Here is a 19,088-nt window from a genome sequence, read left to right on the forward strand (position 1 = left end):
AATTCCTTCATTAGCGCGATATCTACCTGAAAATCGTTATTATCTGAAATCTTTGAAAATGAATTCGACCAAGCGACAGGATCAAACGCTTGAAATTCTCAGAATTAATTTATGTGTGCATTTAAAGCTATCTAAACGTGTGATATTTAATTCATGATATAGGAATTCTTGAGAGGTTCTAATGTCTTGTAAAGTGATCCTGACAGGATAATAATTAACAAACGTTTAAAGCAGATGCGTGAAAACCATGGAACGGAAAATGAGCCGCGTGAATTTAATAAAACGAAAAGGAGCGTGCGTTATGAAAATTGGGAAAGATTGTATGGTACAAATGTAAATCATTTGGAAATGTATTTAATTAATATGTCGATAACAAAGATGTTTATACTTTTCCAATAATCGTCGATTTCCTTTTTTTCACGAACTGTGTATTCTTTTCTTAGCTCGAATGACGAACTATCGTGTAGTTACAAATTAATTTGACTTTTGCATGACGTATAAATAATTTCGGAAAATTTTGCTTCCATAATTAACAAAACTGTAGAAGTAGACGTAAAGATGTTTAAATAATCTGGGCATCTATGGTAATTTTGATTTTCCACGAAACGAGCAGCCGAAACGAGTCTCGACACAAGAATTAAATTCTTAATATTTCATACAAAATTAAAAAATAATACACGCAAATTTCAAATTGTTTATCATCGACAACATATATTCAACTATATTAGAATTCATAATGAGATGTTTCAAATTTCTATCATTAAGAACATTATTATTATTATTAGCTAAATTTAGTTATGCCAATATTTATTATCATCAACAAGAATTTGAAAATTTGTGTCGTAAAAAAGACATCAATTCTTCAGTATAAACATTTCATCATCAAGGACATATTCAACTACATTAGAATTCATAATGAGATGTTTCAAATTTCTATCATTAAGAATATTATTATTATTATTAGCTAAATTTAATTATGCCAATATTTATTGTCATCCACAAGGATTTGGAAATGTGTGTTTTAAAAAGAACACCAACTCCTCAGTGTAAACAATAGAGTGAAATAATACGCGCAAGTTTCAAGCTTTTTTCATCAAGAACATATATTCATTAGAATTTATAATGAGATGTTTCAAATTCTTATCATTAAGAACATTATTATTATTATTAACTAAATTTAATTATGCCAGTATTTAATATCATCCACAAGGATTTGGAAATTTGTGTTTAAAAAAAAAACATCAATTCCTCAGTATAAACATTTTATCATCAAGGACATATTCAACTAAATTAGAATTTATAATGAGATGTTTCAATTTCTTATCATTAAGAATGTTATTATTATTATTAGCTAAATTTAATTATGTCAATATTTATTATCATCCACAAGGATTTGGAAATTTGTGTTTAAGAAAAAACATCAATTCCTCAGTATAAACAATAGAATGAAATAATACGCGCAAGTTTCAAGCTTTTTATCATCAGGAACATTATGCCAACATTTAGTATCATCAACAAGAATTTGGAAATTTGCGTTTTAAAAAAAACATCAATTCCTCAGTATAAACATTTTATCATCAAGGACATATTCAACTAAATTAGAATTCATAATGAGATGTTCAAATTCTTATCATGAAGAACATTATAATTATTATTATTAGCTAAATTTAATTATGCCAATATTCATTATCCTCCGCAAGAATTTGAAAATTTGTATCGTAAAAAAAACATCAATTCCTCAGTATCAGCAATAGAGTGAAATAATACGCGCAAGTTTCAATCTTTTTTCATCAAGGACTAACTATACTGACATTGAACAAAGTTAGAATTCATAATGAGATGTTTCAATTTCTTATCATTAAGAACATTATTATTATTATTAACTAAATTTAATTATGCCAGTATTTAATATCATCCACAAGGATTTGGAAATTTGTGTTTTAAAAAAAAACATCAATTCCTCAGTGTAAACAATAGAATGAAATAATACGCGCAAGTTTCAAGCTTTTTATCATCAAGGACTAACTATACTGACATTGAACTAAGTTAGAATTCATAATGAGATGTTTCAATTTCTTATCATTAAGAATGTTATTATTATTATTAGCTAAATTTAATTATGCCAATATTTATTATCATCCACAAGGATTTGGAAATTTGTGTTTTAAAAAAAACATCAATTCCTCAGTATCAACAATAGAGTGAAATAATACGCCCAAGTTTCAAGCTTTTTATCATCAAGGACATTATGTTAACATTTATTATTATCAACAAGAATTTATAAATTTGCCTCTTGAAAAAAAACATCAATTCCTCAGTATAAACAATAGAATGAAATAATACGGGCAAGTTTCAATCTTTTTTCATCAAGGACTAACTATACTGACATTGAACAAAGTTAGAATTCATAATGAGATGTTTCAATTTCTTATCATTAAGAATATTATTATTATTATTAGCTAAATTTAATTATGCCAATATTTAATATCATCCACAAGGATTTGGAAATTTGTGTTTTAAAAACAAACATCAATTCCTCAGTATAAACAATAGAATGAAATAATATGCGCAAGTTTCAAGCTTTTTATCATCAAGGACATTATGTTAACATTCATTATTATCAACAAGAATTTATAAATTTGCCTCTTGAAAAAAGACATCAATTCCTCGGTATAAACAATAGAGTGAAATAATACGCGCAAGTTCCAATCTTTCTTCATCAAGGACTAACTATACTGACATTGAACTAAGTTAGAATTCATAATGAGATGTTTCAAATTCCTATCATTAAGAATATTATTATTAGCCAAATTTAATTACGCCAGTGTTCATTATCCTCCGCAAGAATCTGAAAATTTGTATCGTAAAAGATACGTCAACCCCTCGGTGCCAACAATGGAGAGTACGAATGCCTCATTGAGTCACTGTATAAGCGTAAAGGATGCATTTTTCGAGCACGCCAGACGAAATAACCGAGCCATTCGATAGCGGCATAATAATCTCGAGCCGGACGGCGGCGTGCCGAAGAAAAGGGGTTGTATCTGGCTATAGCCGGAGGTAGCGCGCCAGTGTATCCTGGGGTAAGTAAGAAGACGCCTAGAGTTTACGATGACGCGTAAATATCCCGGGCGTCCCCAACTTTTACGAACCCTTTGGTAGCCGGTATGCGCCGGGGGTTGCGGAGGGGTGGTAACAGGGTAGCGTGCCGGGGGTGGCAGGAGGTGGGAATAGAAGTTTGCGGTGACTGGGCAGGGCCTTTATACACTCCTACCTTGAGTCTAACGCCCGCCACTTTACTCGGCTGTATCTTCGCCCCGGCGGCAGTGGTGGATCCGTGCTTTAACTCTTGCAACGCTCGCGGCCGCCAAATAAAACATCGCGCGAAGAAACTTGGTGCTGTCGCGCGAATCTTTTTCTTTTGACCGCTTTTTCTTCCCTTCGTTCTTTTCCAGCCGCGCGGCACGACGCCTGCATTATGCGGCCGCTTCATTCCTTTCGACGACCAAACCACAACCGAGCGTTATTCTTCTTTAAACGAGTTTGTTTTTATATGCTGTCGTTGTCGTCGTCGGCGACGAGAATTTTCCAGAGTAATAAAAGAGAACGGCGAGGGGGGTTGGTAACGGTATCTCGAAGTTGTTAACGACCCTCTAACTAGATCCTTCTAGTCATAATCCTCGCGGAAACTGAATATTCTATTCAGAATGTTCGAGTACTTGCTATGAAAATTACATTTACAAACTATCGTTGGGAATTAATAGGGTGGCGATTATTTCCGTCAAGTGGCTGGCAACTTCTCTGTTTGCCGAATCTCCTTCAAATTTCTTTTCTCTTTAGAAAGTAGCCACTTCGATAACGCACAATCGCGGCCAATGTGTTCACGGTCACGGCATGTCGCCACGATTTTTCTTGCCAGGCTGATTTATCGGCCGCTTATTTGTGGGCCATTTCGCCGCTGGACAAGTTATCTCGCGGGGGTTGGGTCGTTAGAGCGGAGAATAAGCACGCCATGATTCCGCACACATTTTTGCCTAGACGCTAGAACTTTCAGCCATTCGATCGTACACTTGGCTCTCTGTGTGTATACGCGAGGCGATATATACGAGGCGCGGACCTCGAAAAGAAACCTGCTACGGTCGATCCATTGGTGTGGCTGCTGGTCGCAATGGAGACGGCAAGCTGAACGACTCTCTGCGATATGTACCAGCTAGCTCCGTACCTAGACTGCCATGTAAACCGAAAGTAAACTGACTTTTATGTACAGCAACTACCGTATAGCGTACGCATAACGCATACATAGCCATGTTTCGGCCGTTATTATGTCGTTTCGAGTAGTTTCTTCAGACAGTCTATATGGCCCCGGATGTGGCTCAATGTATATGTACGTTCAACGACATCCGAGTGCCGCGCCGAAATTATATCGACTCTGCCAAACGCACTTTGCCACGTCAGATGCGTTTGTATCTCCATGCATTTCCTCTCTGCTCGACATGTTGCCATCTTTTCACATTCTCGTCCGCATTGTTCCATCGAAAAGGGAATCTCCGTGGAACGAGCAGAGGATGTTTCTATTAATTCCACTTGCTGCACTTTTGATCGAATCTCGCAAACCTCAATTGGTTGGTTCGAAGGCTACGATAAACGAAGGAGACAGTGCAGCAAGTAAACTGTCTTGTATAGTTTTACAAGGCTAGTTAAAGGTCGCTTTTGTAATGTAAAATGAAAAATCTATCTTGCGTATCATTAGCATATTTCCTGCCATGATGGATGAACACGCGATAGTTAGGGATTTTACGATTTTAGAAGATATTGGACCTGAAGATAAAAAGGTTCGGAGGTGGAACGTCCTAAAGTTGGGAAAATAGCCGCGGGGGTTGGTACCCCGGGTTGGTCGAGGCAAAATTATCGCTTTATTATTGCCAGGTGTTCGGTGACATAAAAACTCATTCAAGTTTCGTGTTCTGCCGTACATGCGGCCCGCTATGTTGGACGAACATGAACGCTCGCAGACGTGACTGCGTGGCAAGCAGAATGGCACGCGCTGCGCGTGTAAAGTCAATTCGCGTATTGCTCGTATCGAGTATGCTTCTAACTCGCACTTCGAATTCTAATTAAGAACTTGCGAGATATTCGCGCATTTTTGCAAGAGACTATCGCTACGTAAAGCGCGACTTATCGAGAGACAAATGGTTTCTCCTCGCCTAAGAATTCACACCGGAATAAATAAATAAATTTCATTGAGTTAATTGGACAGTAAGCCAGACGTCGTTGCCATAAATGAAGTTCTAGTGTCGTGCAATCATTCAATTTTAAAAACACCCTACGTATCACGCTATTTATCTGCACGAAGATTTCATCTATGGATCGTTGCAAGCGATTTGTTTGCGATTCAGCAAGGGGACACGAGCGAAAGGAATCGTTCGTTAATGCCCAATGATTGTCAGTGGTAACGAGCAGCGATCGATGGCGGACCTACCGAGTCGTTTAAATGCGCATCGAGTACGAATTTATTAGGCTATTTGGAAATACCGTGATAAAAGACAGAGGGACGACGGAACACCGAGGACGAAGAAGGCAAACTGCGTAAGGATATTTCGCGGAGGAGGGTATGGATATAAGGAACGGCGTTAAGGGTGGCGGTATCACGGCAACTGAGGCACCAGCGGGCAACCCCTTATAAGGGGTAGGAAGCAATTATAACACTAAATTAAGGGCGAGGAAAATTTGGCAATTAGGGGGATTCAAAAGGGATAAAGTTGCAGGATGGCCGTTTTTCCTATGCCAGATTCTTCGAGGGTTACCAGGCATTAGCTACTCGACCTGTTAAAACAGAAACTTTTACCGAGAAGGAAACGTCTCGGTTGTCGGAAGATGCCGCGATAACGGTACGAAAGTTCGGACTTGGGATGTGAATTTGTTCAGGTTTTATTAGACGTACTGGTAATTTATAAAAAAAAAAGAAAAGAATACATTTTCTTCGAAGTATGAAACGGTAACTCTTTTTCGAATAAAACGATCTAATAGTAACTTGAACTTTCAATGGGAGAAGAACGGGATAAACCATTGACAATAAAATTACGCAGCACGCGCTGGATCGATGACCGTGCGCGAGTTCAATTTTAGATCTTCGGCCGGTTGTGAGCAACGAAACGTACGGCGGGCGATCGCAAGCCGCAGAAACGCGATGATGCTTTACGCGCTGACGCGGCGCTGTCCGTCACGATGGGTGCCGCAGCGTGGTTCACGGAACCCTGCCCGAACCCCCTGCCCACTACGAATATATATCTCCGTTTGGATTACACTGGACCAATACGGTAAACACAAACACATGGAAACAAAGAGAGAGCGACAGGGATGAACGTTTGGAAAGGGAGGAACAGAGTCAATGCTGGTAACAGAGAGAAAGAGAGAGAGAGAGAGAGAGAGAGCGGGAGAAATTGAATGAGGGAGGAAGACAAAGAGGGTAGAGGAGATACAGGAAAGCTGGGTGGAAGGGAGTATAGTAGGTGGTAGAAATGGCGGTGCAAGTGGGTGGAGGGTGGTCGAACCACGACAGGGGGTGGCTAGAGGTCGACGCGTGCGGGCATTGCGATCCGTCAGAGCGGGTAAACCGAAAACATAAATTTAATAGGTTTCACCCCCTTCTTCGAGCTTTATGGCGCCACCGAATTTCCCATTAAATAAACAAGCGCAATGTTCATTACGGGGCACCGGATCTCGACCGATCGTGCGCTATATACGCGCCGCCCGCTATCGTAGATTATGTTACGTAGATGCATCTAGGGCTTAGACCGCAGCTTGCGGTTTCCGGATACGTATAGGTTTACATGGATGTGCGAGAACTACGATTCAGCTCTTCGAAATTGAACGTAAGAGGGAAGAAAATTGTTCGGACCGCTTTTGTATCGTCCGCTCGGATCGCCAACGAAATGGATTTTCTATCGTCGACTTCCTTTTAAACTCGCCAAAAAACAAAAAAAAGAAAAACCGAAGAAACAGAGAAATTATTCTTCCCCCTCTTACTTCGATTTCTGTCTTTTTCCTGAATTTCATTCGGACCTGCGTTTTCACAGTCACGATAACAATAGCTAATTTGCAAATTATGCAACACGCTGCGATCAGGTTGTCGCAGGCTCGGATTTGGCCGATCGAAGGATCGACGTTCTGTACGGGTACAGGGTCCGTTCCAAATGGGGTGATCCTCGTTCGAATTTTCCGAGCCAAAACCGTCACGTCGAAATGCTCGGCAATTGCGGATTTTTCGTGTTTTTTTTTTTCACCGTACTGCGCGTAATCTCTTTTTTCACGATGGTCTCTATCGGAAACGCATAGTGATGGTCGGCGCGCGCGGACGGCTACGCGAAACACTGTAACTCCTGCTTGCTGATAATTAGCGCATCCATCAGCCGCTGCAAGCCGCCAGCTAATGCCGATCGTACGTTATCGTTATCACGGTCTCCCCATTTTGTCCCAGCGCCGCTGGCCCCCCCCCCGCTCCTCCTCTGTCCCTCAGTCACCGCTCACACCCCGGTCCCCTCTATATTTGTACGTGGTCCGTACGCGACCCACAAGCAGCGACACCATCACCGACCATCGCCATCCCCCGAATCTCTACCCCCTTTTCTCTCTCTCCACCCTGTCGGCCTGCCTCTGTGACTGCTGCCTTCCGCGCTATATCGGCGGCCAACGCATGAGCTGTCGATACGACCAATAATCTAATAACCAGTCACCGGCAATGTGTCGTAAGTCACCGGTCTGCAGATTTTCACTTCGGGAGCCAATAACGCGTTCCCTCTTGAATTATCAATTCGTCGGTCGGAGGCCGTAGCCGGCCGAACGAAAGAACCAGGCACCATCACGGCTATCGTCGCGGATATGAGATTTTCTCGCTGATTTACAACTCCGCGTTTCGTTCAAGATCCGTGACCATCGAACTACGGCTGCAATCTGTCGAAAGCAATAAGAAAAGCAAGTCGACGTTCGAGGATCGTCTTGCAGTCGGATAAGACGAGATTGACGTGAATACCGCGATTGCGAGCTGCAGAGATAACAGAGGAAGACAGAGAAAGGAACAGGGGACAGAGGAAGACAAAGAAAGGAACAGGGGACAGAGGAAGACAAAGAAAGGAACAGGGGACGGAGGAAGACAAAGAAAGGAACAGGGGACAGAGGAAGACACAGAAAAACGGGAGAGAGAACGGGACGCGAATGGAACCAGCTATCGCAGAGCGCTTTATTCCCAGCGATCGACGAACCTCGCAGCCGTAAAAAAAAGTGCAGTTGCGCAGTTCCCCTGGGGTGGTTGTTGTTGTCCGTTGATGCGGTTTTTTTTTCGAAATCGTTTCTAAAAATCATAGAGTCCATCGAAGGGCGAATTACAGGATCGCGATAGCGCGCAGAGAGCGTGGTAGCGGTGCATGCGCGCATCTGACGGCCGCGGGCCGCCAAATGATCCAGAACACCGGTGGGAATTGGTTCAGCGTGGAAGGGGGTGGTGTTGGTAGGGGCGAAAGCAGAGGCCGCGTTATAACTAACCGAGCTGATCTACGACCTGTTTAGTAGTTCTATATCAGCGCTGCACCATGCTTCGGTACACGCAATCGAATTGCCTCCTCTGCCGATAATATCTGACTTAAGTAGGCGCGTTTGCTCGTGCGAACACACGTAAGTACGTGGTACGTGCGCGTGTGTTAAACACACGGGCACACCCACGTGCGAGTAGAGGCACCACCGACGCACGAGTGCAGAGCTGGCGGCCGTGCACGTGCGCAAATAACTAGAATATGGATGACAGAGGCCGGCTGGGCAGGAAAGAAGTTGTTCTTAGATGTTAGATTATCATGGCCAGTACGTTTGTAGCCGATACGCGTGTAAAACGGCTGTGTTTGGTTTAATGCGCGGCCATCGCTGCCGCCGCGGCTACCAACCCCTTTTCGTTCGCCGCATTATACTTTCAATAGGTTGCTTTACGATCGTGACTAACTAGCCCGGTTACACGATAAACGAGTTAATGATTGATGTAACCGAAGCATCGTAATTCGACTCGCGATTCAAATTGATTATACTATTCTGTTATTAGGGTGAGTTACAAGCGGCGCGGAGAGGCGCGCGCGCATAATTGCCGCGCGTTCTGAAGCGAGTCGTTCGACAATTGAAATTTCCCATTTCGCGCGATTAACTTAATCCTTTCCGCTACGATGATCATGCACCGTGTCTGCTGCTGCTATTCGCTAATGTTGACCGATTGCATTTTGCATTACATTTTAATTTTGCTGTATGCATAACGGCGGAGGGAGTTGGTTCGACCGATTGTTACGATCAGTGGCGCTATTGTATCGTGCTTTAATCGTAATCCATTTCGATCTTACAACGTCTATGAACATGGATATTCGTGGAGCGGAAGATTTGCAAAGAAACGGGCCATTGTGCGCCGGTGATCAGACCGGGTGTTTGGTTCGGCGGAATTCGAAACAGACGGAAAGGAGCGGTTTCCACAGTCGGTGGTTCAACGAATCGCTGCCGGGCGTCATTTTCACTTTACGAGAGATTGAATGTATAATGAGGGAAGGAGATTAAACGCGCGGTGTCGTTGAAACACGGCACGCATTTGTCCATGTCTAATAGAATATTAACGAACACAATCCGGCGTTCGATGGCCGCGTACAAAATGCATTCAGTAGCTGATCGATCGACGTTTCATCACGCGCCAGCGAAATCGCCGGCGAAATGAAAAACAAGAGGAAGGGACGAGAAGAGGGGTGGGAGAGGGTTGCTCGTCGAACAAACGTGACATAGATGAAGGGAGGGGTAACGGTGGCGCGAAGGGGCACTGGGGATCGTTAATTGTTTAATCCCGTCCGATTGGCGGGGATATTTTTAAATATGAATCCTCGATCTAGAAATTGAACTATCCGATAGAAAATTGTGTTGTCCGATGCCGCGAAATATCGCCCCGGCTTGGCGAATGGCTAAATACGATTTATGGCTTCATTTATGACGGGCCACGAGTTATTCTCATTGGCTCGGTTTTAAAATGTTCCGATCGATCGATCGTGCGCGCTGCTCTCGCATTATACGCGCCCGGGCTGCTTAAACATTTTGCAGGATTTACGATGTTTCGCGCAGGCGGCGATCAGTTTTCAGCGAATAATTCAAAAAGTGACGCCTCTTATTATATGTACGCGATATCCCGGCGATTTCTACCTCTCGCTCGTCCCGTACCCGAACCCACTGTCCAGATCCGCCCGGTGTTGCGTTCAATTCGATCGTCGGAAAAGATTTATTCGGATCGTTGCACGCCGTTGAAAATACACGAGCGCGCGCGCGTACGCCAACCAACCAGAGAACGTTGAATCCTCACGTAGACTTTTCTCTCTGTCACAGGTAAGGAAGATATTGCTAAGCCGCATTGGACATGGTTGCAAGGTGAGTTGAGTTGTGCTTTCTTCAAACATCATGATTAAAGTTAGAAGGCGTTTCGCGTGCTCGAGGTTTCAGCGTCGATTCCCAGCAGGACGATTTCAATCGGCGGCACTATAAGGATATGTGACACGGGGATTACGACCGATTGAAATCACCGTCTGGAATTGAACGACGCCGAAGACTCGACCCGGTGAGACGCTTCTGGTTCGTCGACGTCGCGTTCGTCCCGCCAGCGTTTTAAACGGGGATTCGAAAGTTTCGTGCCGAATTCGGATCGTGCGTCAAGAGATTAGATTTATTCGGGGCGAGGCGTGCTCGCACAGATGCTGCTACCACAGCAGAGGAGAGAGAGCTACCCCCTCGGATTTCACGAATTCGGTGTAGAGCTGCGGCATTCTTGAACGGCACGGGAGGCAGGCTTCCAAGAATAAAGAGTCGTGGGGTGAATTTTCATCGCGTCGAGAGTCCCGGTGCTGCTATTGCTGCTTTCCAACTCCGTTTCCCTTTCCCCCGTTGACGAACTCTTTCCCTGTGCGAGGCGGCCGGCAAAAGAAGCATCGCGAAGAACAGCTGCGAGCGTCTTGACAGCGCCACGGCAACCGACACCGATCCCGTGTTTCTCTTTTTCTTGAAAACGAGGGAAGAACCAGGGAGAAAGAGAAAACGAAGAAAAGGTTCGCCACCAGAGAACGTGCGGAGGTCGCGTTGGAAGGAAATCGGGGCGAAGGGAAGAATAGGGAAGAAGAGTAGCCGCGCGAGAGTAAGAGAAGGAGAGCGAGGCGGAGAGAATACAGAACGATGCCTTCGAGGGTGATCAATAAATATTGGCTCTCGGGGGTGAAATTGGGGTAGCCGAGTACGGGTATGGCGACGGAGGGTGAGAGGAAGGACAGTCGTGCTGCTGCGGTTGCCGCCCCTTTCCTATGGCACACGACGTATGGCAGATATAACCACTTGGTATAGGCAATGGAGAATCGCTCATGGACCGTAATTCCCTCAGACTTTCTGATCGATACTCACTTTAAGCCATTCTGCCAGGAAAAACGCGGAAAGGGTCGCGAGGCTTTACGAGGTAAACTGATAGAACGGTGGCTGCCCGTAAAAATTCGATAGCGTGTACATGCGACGGTTTCGCGCATCCAGCAGCCGCCATAAGCCGAATCCTATATGGAAATTCTCCGTGGAATAGATGTTGTATCGGTATCAGACAACGTACGCGCGGATTCAATGGGCATATTCCCTTGATTGCGCGTCCCCAACACGGGATTTCGTTCCGCGCGATTTTCCCGTTTACGACGAAACGATCGTGCCGTCCCCTCTCATTCTCACCCTCCGTTGGAAGAACGAAAAACCAAGTCGTCCTCGTTAATTACCATTTAATTCCATAAAGGATTGCAGTTTCAAGGGATAACTTCGATCGAACTGCGCCGATTGACGAAGGATCAAGTGGCCAAAGGGTTGGTAGGAAGATCGCATTGACGGAGGGTTATTCGGGGCGATGGGCTGCGTGATGCAGCATCTCGATTATCGAGTTATCCATTTCTCCCTTTGACCGGTTTATCAGCGTGCATTGCATTTGTTTCGTGGCTTTTCGTTTCTTCGTCAGGGGACGAAAAGCACTTTGTAATCTGTGAAGCAGACTGTCATTTCTCACTGTAACGCGTTTTCATACAACGCGATATAACGCGTTGTTTAGATGGGAGGATTAATTTGCAACGGTCGGGGAGGAAGCAGTTGCTCGATTTCTCTCAATTGTCTCCGCCATGTTGCAACTTCTGCTAAATAGAAATCCTCGTAGAGCTTGTCGGAGGAGAGATATCCGTGAATTTGGTTAGAATTTGGATGAGGAAACTGGATGCTTCTCGAGGCGTGAAATGGCTGCGTTAACCGCTTGCACGAGCTGGAGCCCTGAACTGAGCACAAGGAAAGGGGCGGACGCTTTCCTTTTCCTCCTCTTTCTCCTCCGCCGCTACCTTCTCCTCTCGCTTCGCTCTCCACTATCTCTTCCACAAAATACCTCTCACCTTCTTCGTCTCCCTTATTCCATTCTTTTAAAAGGCTTCCGTGCAGAGACAACGTTGTTTAGTAATACCATGCTTCAGACTGCGCCGTAGGGTCATAATAGAATTTATACCTTTCGAGTTTTTCTGCCGCTCTTTATAGCCAGTTCACCGACACGAGTCACCATCCTATTAATGATGATCGCGATCGTCTGGAAATTGCTGCCTTTGTAAAACTCTATATCCCACGCTTTCTCTCTCCTTTGCATCGGATTATCGACGTTTTTCCATACGATCGTGAAGCAACCGCGCCTATCGTGGGATAAGGGTTCGCGACACTTTATGCACCCTCCCGAGTGAAATTCATTCAGCCAACTATCTCCTCTCTCGTTCTCATGTTTATTAACTATAAATTGACCGGAATGTTATCCCATTTGAAATTCACGTTAGAATATTTCATGCGGCGTGGAATGAACGAGCGGATTTACCAAGTCCACCCCTCGGAACGCCAGCCTAAAGACGCGGGGCAATCTTTCTCTCGCTATCCTCCGCGACGTGTTTCTTCTTTGTTTAGCGGGGATTTGAAGCGGGTCGCGGTTCGAACACGCGGATAAGCAATATCGTCGTCCAGATCTCAACGAGAGGTATAAGACGAGAGTTATGCGGTCTGCTATGCGCCAGGGAATCGTAGATCAGCGGCTGGCACGTCTGCAGGGACGTGGAAGCGAACGTGAACGAACAGAAAGCCACCGCCATCATCCCATACAACCCCCTTTCGTTCATCCACGACCCCACCTTTCTTCCAAACCAACCCCCGCTATCCCCTCTACCCTTGTTTCTCCTGCTCCTTGCTTACCTCCCTTTCTCTCTTTCCATCTATTTCTGTCTCTCCATGACTCTCTCTCTCTCTCTCCCCCCCCGTAGTCTCTTTCTCTCGACATTCGTGTATCTCGCTATCTTGGAGACCCAGCCACGGGTCTCCCCGTGTTCTACGTGTTCGTCGTCTTTGTACGCTTACACACGCGTCCCCTTTTGTACACTTGTACCGCGCGTGCGTCCGTGTGTCGAGTACGTCCGAGCAGGAACATGTATATCATCGATATGTATACCTACGTAAAATGCCAAAGCAAGCGCATAAGGCGACGGAGAGGCACGAGTATGAGTGAACACAATACTGGGTGTGGCATCCAGGCCGAACTATTATTTCACTCGACGGAGGTATAGCCACGGCACGAGACGCGAGTCGCGGCGGACCCCATTCAGACACCGTGTCGACCGTATTCTTTCCTATCGAGATATAATTGCCAGCGGAATGTCACCGGCTCACCTGACAACCAAAAATGTCTACACGGTCGTTTCGTTTTATACCGAACATAGGGACGTTTCGTCATTCCGCCTCAACCACGCGATATTATAAATAACGCGTACGTATATGTGCGATATATAGAAGGTTGGTCGAAGAAAGAACCATTGTATAGGGATCGTAGATCGCGCGAGAATGAGACAGAGTAGAGAGTTCGTTTATCCGGAATAGTTAATAAGCTTAGGTAATTGGCCACGGATAAGGGCAGCGTTCCCGTTGTAACGAGAATTAAGAGCAGCGAACGAGGTGGTTCCGTCTCGTGGTAGTGGTTCTATCCTATTTTTTCGTCGGCGGGACGTGAATTAAGTTCCTTCGCTATCTTCAGTCCTCGCGTAAATTACACCAGCTCCATGGAGAGAAATGGCCGCCTCTTCTTTTCCCCTCTCAGCTCCTCCCTCTCGTGTTCTCTGTCTCTCTGCTTCGCTCTCTCTTTGCTCTCTTTCTCTCCACTTTATTTACATATAGATACGAAAAGCATTGAGTCGCCGGCGAAAGTACTTGCCTTTTTATAGCTTTATTCATTCGGCATCGATAAAATTTGCCTGGAATTATAGCGTTTCTCGCGTCGTCTCTCGTCCATCCTTTAGCTTCCAATTGCCACTTCTTTTTGCCACGGTGTCTATCGCCTTCTCTTCTTCATTCGGTTACGAACCGTTAACGAGATGAAAATTTCCAGTTTGGAAATTTATCGCACGTATTGTTCGTTTTCGAGCAATTTCGCGTGTCTGTAATTTCGAGCGGTACCAGGGATAGCCTCGATGCTTCGAAGGGGTTGAGCATAACTCGAAACATATTATGAACACATACATAAACATCCCTTGGCGTTATCAGTTGTCGGACGCCGGCGCGCCGGATATTGTCGCATCCTCCGTTTCGCTCTCCCTATTACACGGTACAGAGCGAGACAGGAACGTGCTGCCCGAACAAAACCCGGGAAAATCGAGGGAGAGTGCTACTCCCGAGAAAATACAGATCTTTAATGATCCGGGGATACGAGATGTTATCAAAGGTCCCTGGAAGATGGACGATTTTCCATCGATCGCGTTTATCGATGATTACGACGATGGCAAAAAGTCAGTTTAATTAACACTTTGGTTTTTCATAAGCGATATAGGTTTAATGCATCGTTCTAATTATTTTAAACAATGGTTGTTATACTCGACAATAATTCACTGCCGCAATTGTTATTATTTTTCTAGTTTTTTGTTACCGAAAATTGTTATTTTTCAGTCTATATGTTTCGACAAAATTATGTAGAAAGGCAAACAGCATCAAAAGCAATGAAATTGAAACAGAAATTTGTATCTAAACGAAGAATAGCTTCAATAAAAGAGGCTTTTTCAGTTTACATGTTTCGACAAAATTATATAGAAAGGCAAGCAGCATCAAAAGCAATGAAATTGAAGCAATTTTTATTTAAATTAAGAATAGATTTCATAAAAGATGTTTTTCGAGTTTACATGTTTCGACAAAATTATATAGAAAGGCAAACAGCATCAAAAGCAATGAAATTGAAGCAATTTTTATTTAAATTAAGAATAGATTTCATAAAAGATGTTTTTCGAGTTTACATGTTTCGACAAAATTATATAGAAAAGCAAGCAGCATCAAAAGCAATGAAATTGAAACAGAAATTTGTATTTAGATGAAGAATAGCTTTAATAAAAGAGGTTTTTTCAGTTTACATGTTTCGACAAAATTATATAGGAAGACAAACAACATTAAAAGCAATGAAATTGAAGCAATTTTTATTTAAATGAAGAGTAGCTTTAATAAAAGAGGTTTTTTCAGTTTATAAAATTATATAGAAATGAAGACTGAGCAGGAAACACCCAGCAGATCTCACAAAGGGTATAACATAACAGACACGAAGATGGTACCCCGCTGGGGGTAGCCACCCACATGATAATCAAGCAGCTAAAAAATTCTACCAAATGTCCAAATTGGACAAATTGTGAATGTAAATTATTAAAGAAATAAAAAAATTATGTACAAAGGCAAACAGCATCAAAAGCAATGAAATTGAAACAGAAATTTTTATTTAAACGAAGAATAGCTTTAATAAAAGATGTTTTTTCAGTTTACATGTTTCCACAAAATTATGTACAAAGGCAAACAGCATCAAAAGCAATGAAATTGAAACAGAAATTTTTATTTAAACGAAGAATAGCTTTAATAAANAGATGTTTTTTCAGTTTACATGTTTCCACAAAATTATGTACAAAGGCAAACAGCATCAAAAGCAGTGAAATTGAAGCAATTTTTATTTAAACGAACAATAGCATTAATAAAAGAGGCGTGAAGTTTCTGGAGGGCCGTAGTTTTTTTTCTCTTTATTTATTATTAATTTACGATCAATTCTCGCATTGAGAATTTTCAGTAATTTTCCCTGGCTAATTACTTGTAATAAGTTAATACTTATTATAGATAAGTATTATAAATAAGTAATTATTACTTAATATAAATATCTAATTAAATCTTGTGCTTAGGTCTAACGGGTGGTATTTTTTAGTCCGCGGATCTGGTCCGACGTGTTAAGTAATTTATTTATTAGGGGGTTCCGATGTTTGTTGACTCTTTTGCTATATCTGTTGCTATATTTTGTTATTAATTCTTTGACTGTGGATATATTGAGGTCGCGATGTATTACTTCGTTGGTGACATACAAAGGTGCATTGGAAGCGTTGAAGTATTTCAATGTTGGAATTACTTGCTGTTCTCCATAGTTGGATTCCGTTGGTCCAGACAGGAGAGGGGCATAGTAGCAACGAATGTTTTAAGCAGCAAACCAGTTCTTTTTTTCACGTCCTACGAATAGAGAAAGTTTTCCGGAAGATTCGTCACGCAAAGAACACAAATTCTTAATAAGATCCTAAGGGCTAGCTTTCCCTTTCTTGTCGAAGGATGTTTTATGTCGCTGCGTGTCTCCTAACAAAAAAAAAACGACTTTTACTTTTTTATTGCCTTTGAAATTTCACTTTTTTTCCTGCACCTTTGCCGCGGTAGTGTAGAACGGTTTGTAGAAACCGAAGATTCTGACTTTTCTCGGTGAAAGTTAGCCCGTTTCCCTTGTTAGGGCCCCGCGGCGCCTTGTCATTTTTTGGGGGGTAGTAAAAAAGAGGACGACGCTTTTCCTTTGGTGAAAGTTTGGGATAATGCAAGGTGATCCCCACGTTTCTCCAGTTGCGCTCCGATAAGATCTTTTTTACCGCTGAACGGTATTTTCGAAATTTCGAATTTAAAATAGAAGACTAATAAAATAATAAAAGACTTTGAAATAGTTAAAAATACAAGACTCATTTTACAACGAGACAAAATCGCAAACTGTTATTCCTGTCGCGGCTACGACTCGCTTACTGTTAATATCGTCCCCTTCCATATTACGTATCATCGTGTCCTTTTTCATCGTAATTGAAATTAAAATGACACAAGGCTCTCTGTTTGCCACTGGGAACACGCGGAGAAGTATGAAAACGGTGCCTAAATTTCTTCATGTACACAGATATTTAAGCACGGTCACGGTGATGCCGTTTTATTACCCGTAACAACCACATCGTATAAACGAGAAAAGTACCGGAACTACCTGCTGCACCTTAACCTTCGTCTACAATGCAAATTCTCAGTCAACCTTAGACTTAATTTCCAGCAGTTTTTATTTTGTCGGCCGATATACCGGTCCCATAAAAGCCCCCAATATAAAACGGTCCATTTTACGTTGTAAAACTTTCTGAATACGATCATAAAATCAAAATCCGTAACTGCGCAAGAGTCGAGAACGCTTTCTCAACCTCGACGAGTATCGTCGATGGACAAGTTAAAAGACAAAGAAGGATAGATGGCTGAGAAAACCTTGGTCGAAAGATTAATTGAATTTCAGCAGCAATTAAACGGCCGAGAGGAATGCGTTTTGAAATGAGCTCGGAGATGGTGGTGGCTGGCCCCGCGGTATCAAGTAGAAGGATATTGCATCGGACGAATGGGACGAAGGGTGCCGAAGGGTGGGCGCGCGTCGCTTGAAAGAGTTAAATCGAGGCCGGTGCGCGCAGGGCGGCTAGCGACGAGCAAATAATCGAGTTTAATTGCAAAACCGTCGGCATGATTTAATTACGCGGCGCGGCGCAGTTAGATATATATTATGTACCACCCTCCCCTCCCCCTTTACATATATACCGCTCGCTTTCGCCCCTCGTCCCGCCCGGCCACCCAGATACGTAATAATAAGTGAAGTCACGCGGTGTGCGCGATCGTATATTTGTTCAAGTATCGAGTTAAAGATCGTCGCAACGATGAAAATGAACATCCTATTCTTCTATCTCTTTTTCGCCGCTCGAGAAATAGCTTTTATTATTTATATGAATATCCCTACTTTTTAGTATGACTTTGCCAATTTCAAATTTTCTATGTACCTTCGACGGACACCGGTGTTTATCGCTTTTGAACAATGAAATTAGATGCCAATGCTACTAAAGGGAATGTTGAGTATCTGCTCGCACGAATTACAGAAAGAGGGTCGGTTTTTATTATGGCAATGTAAAATCTGGTCGCAACACTGGCGAGCACCGCGATAAAGGAAGAAGGTTCCTAAGGAAGGATATCCGCGTGTGCAATTAGTTTGACGCACTCCAGAATGGGCACTTGAACTCGTTAACGAATCCGCGGTTTTTTTTCAGCGGCTGGCCCTTTATCTGATGTAGCAAAAACTCCGGCGAAGAGACCGGTCGTGGTTCGCCGCACCGGTGAATCGCATTTTTGCATTCCCACGCGAGTTTTTGCGCGCGTCTCTCCGTGGCGCGCGGTATGCCGCCCGGATATGTGTGCATGGATATCTGCATAAACGTGTGCAACATGGAAGCGGTCGGCCTGAAGAATATCGCGGGAGATCACGAAAGAGGGAACGGCCGCGTGAGTTTCGTCGAGTGGTGGACTCGTTTGCACTCGGCGCATTCGAAAGCTGGCCGTATCACGCGGCGGCAGCGATTCTCTCCTTTTCTCTTGTGTTCCAAATCGCCCTACCTCCTTCTTTTTCTCCTCCTTCCTTCCGACCCGTTTCAGCCCTTCTTCCAAGAGGTGGCCTTATCTCTCGTTGGTTTTTGTCCGACTGCAGTAGCATGGCAACACGCGATGCAAGGTTTCGCGCGAGACCAACCTGCGACAGGAGATTTCCGGTTGATATCGTTCGTTCGTAGCACGCGAACACACCGAATCCCCTTTTCAGACTGAACGAGATTGATAACACCCGCATCCAAACCCGATCTGATTTTATGAGCTGTTGACGACACCTTCTGGCCAGCAAGCACACCGCT

The 19,088-nt window shown here is 43.6% G+C and overlaps 1 protein-coding gene across 3 annotated transcripts in view; it reads left to right on the plus strand.

The window, feature by feature from the left end:
• The window catches only part of LOC122577274 (homeotic protein ultrabithorax), a 140,645-nt gene that overhangs the window by 46,577 nt on the left and 74,980 nt on the right, over window positions 1-19,088 (plus strand). For 2 of the 3 annotated variants that reach the window (XM_043748499.1, XM_043748501.1), the window contains exon 2: window positions 10,384-10,425. The exons of the other annotated variant lie outside the window; for it this stretch is intronic. In XM_043748499.1, coding sequence (XP_043604434.1) covers window positions 10,384-10,425 — 42 coding nt within the window. The remainder of the gene's footprint in view (window positions 1-10,383; window positions 10,426-19,088) is intronic. 3 annotated transcript variants of the gene reach the window in all.

Source organism: Bombus pyrosoma, linkage group LG18, assembly GCF_014825855.1.
Source record: "Bombus pyrosoma isolate SC7728 linkage group LG18, ASM1482585v1, whole genome shotgun sequence".
NCBI lineage: Eukaryota > Metazoa > Arthropoda > Insecta > Hymenoptera > Apidae > Bombus > Bombus pyrosoma.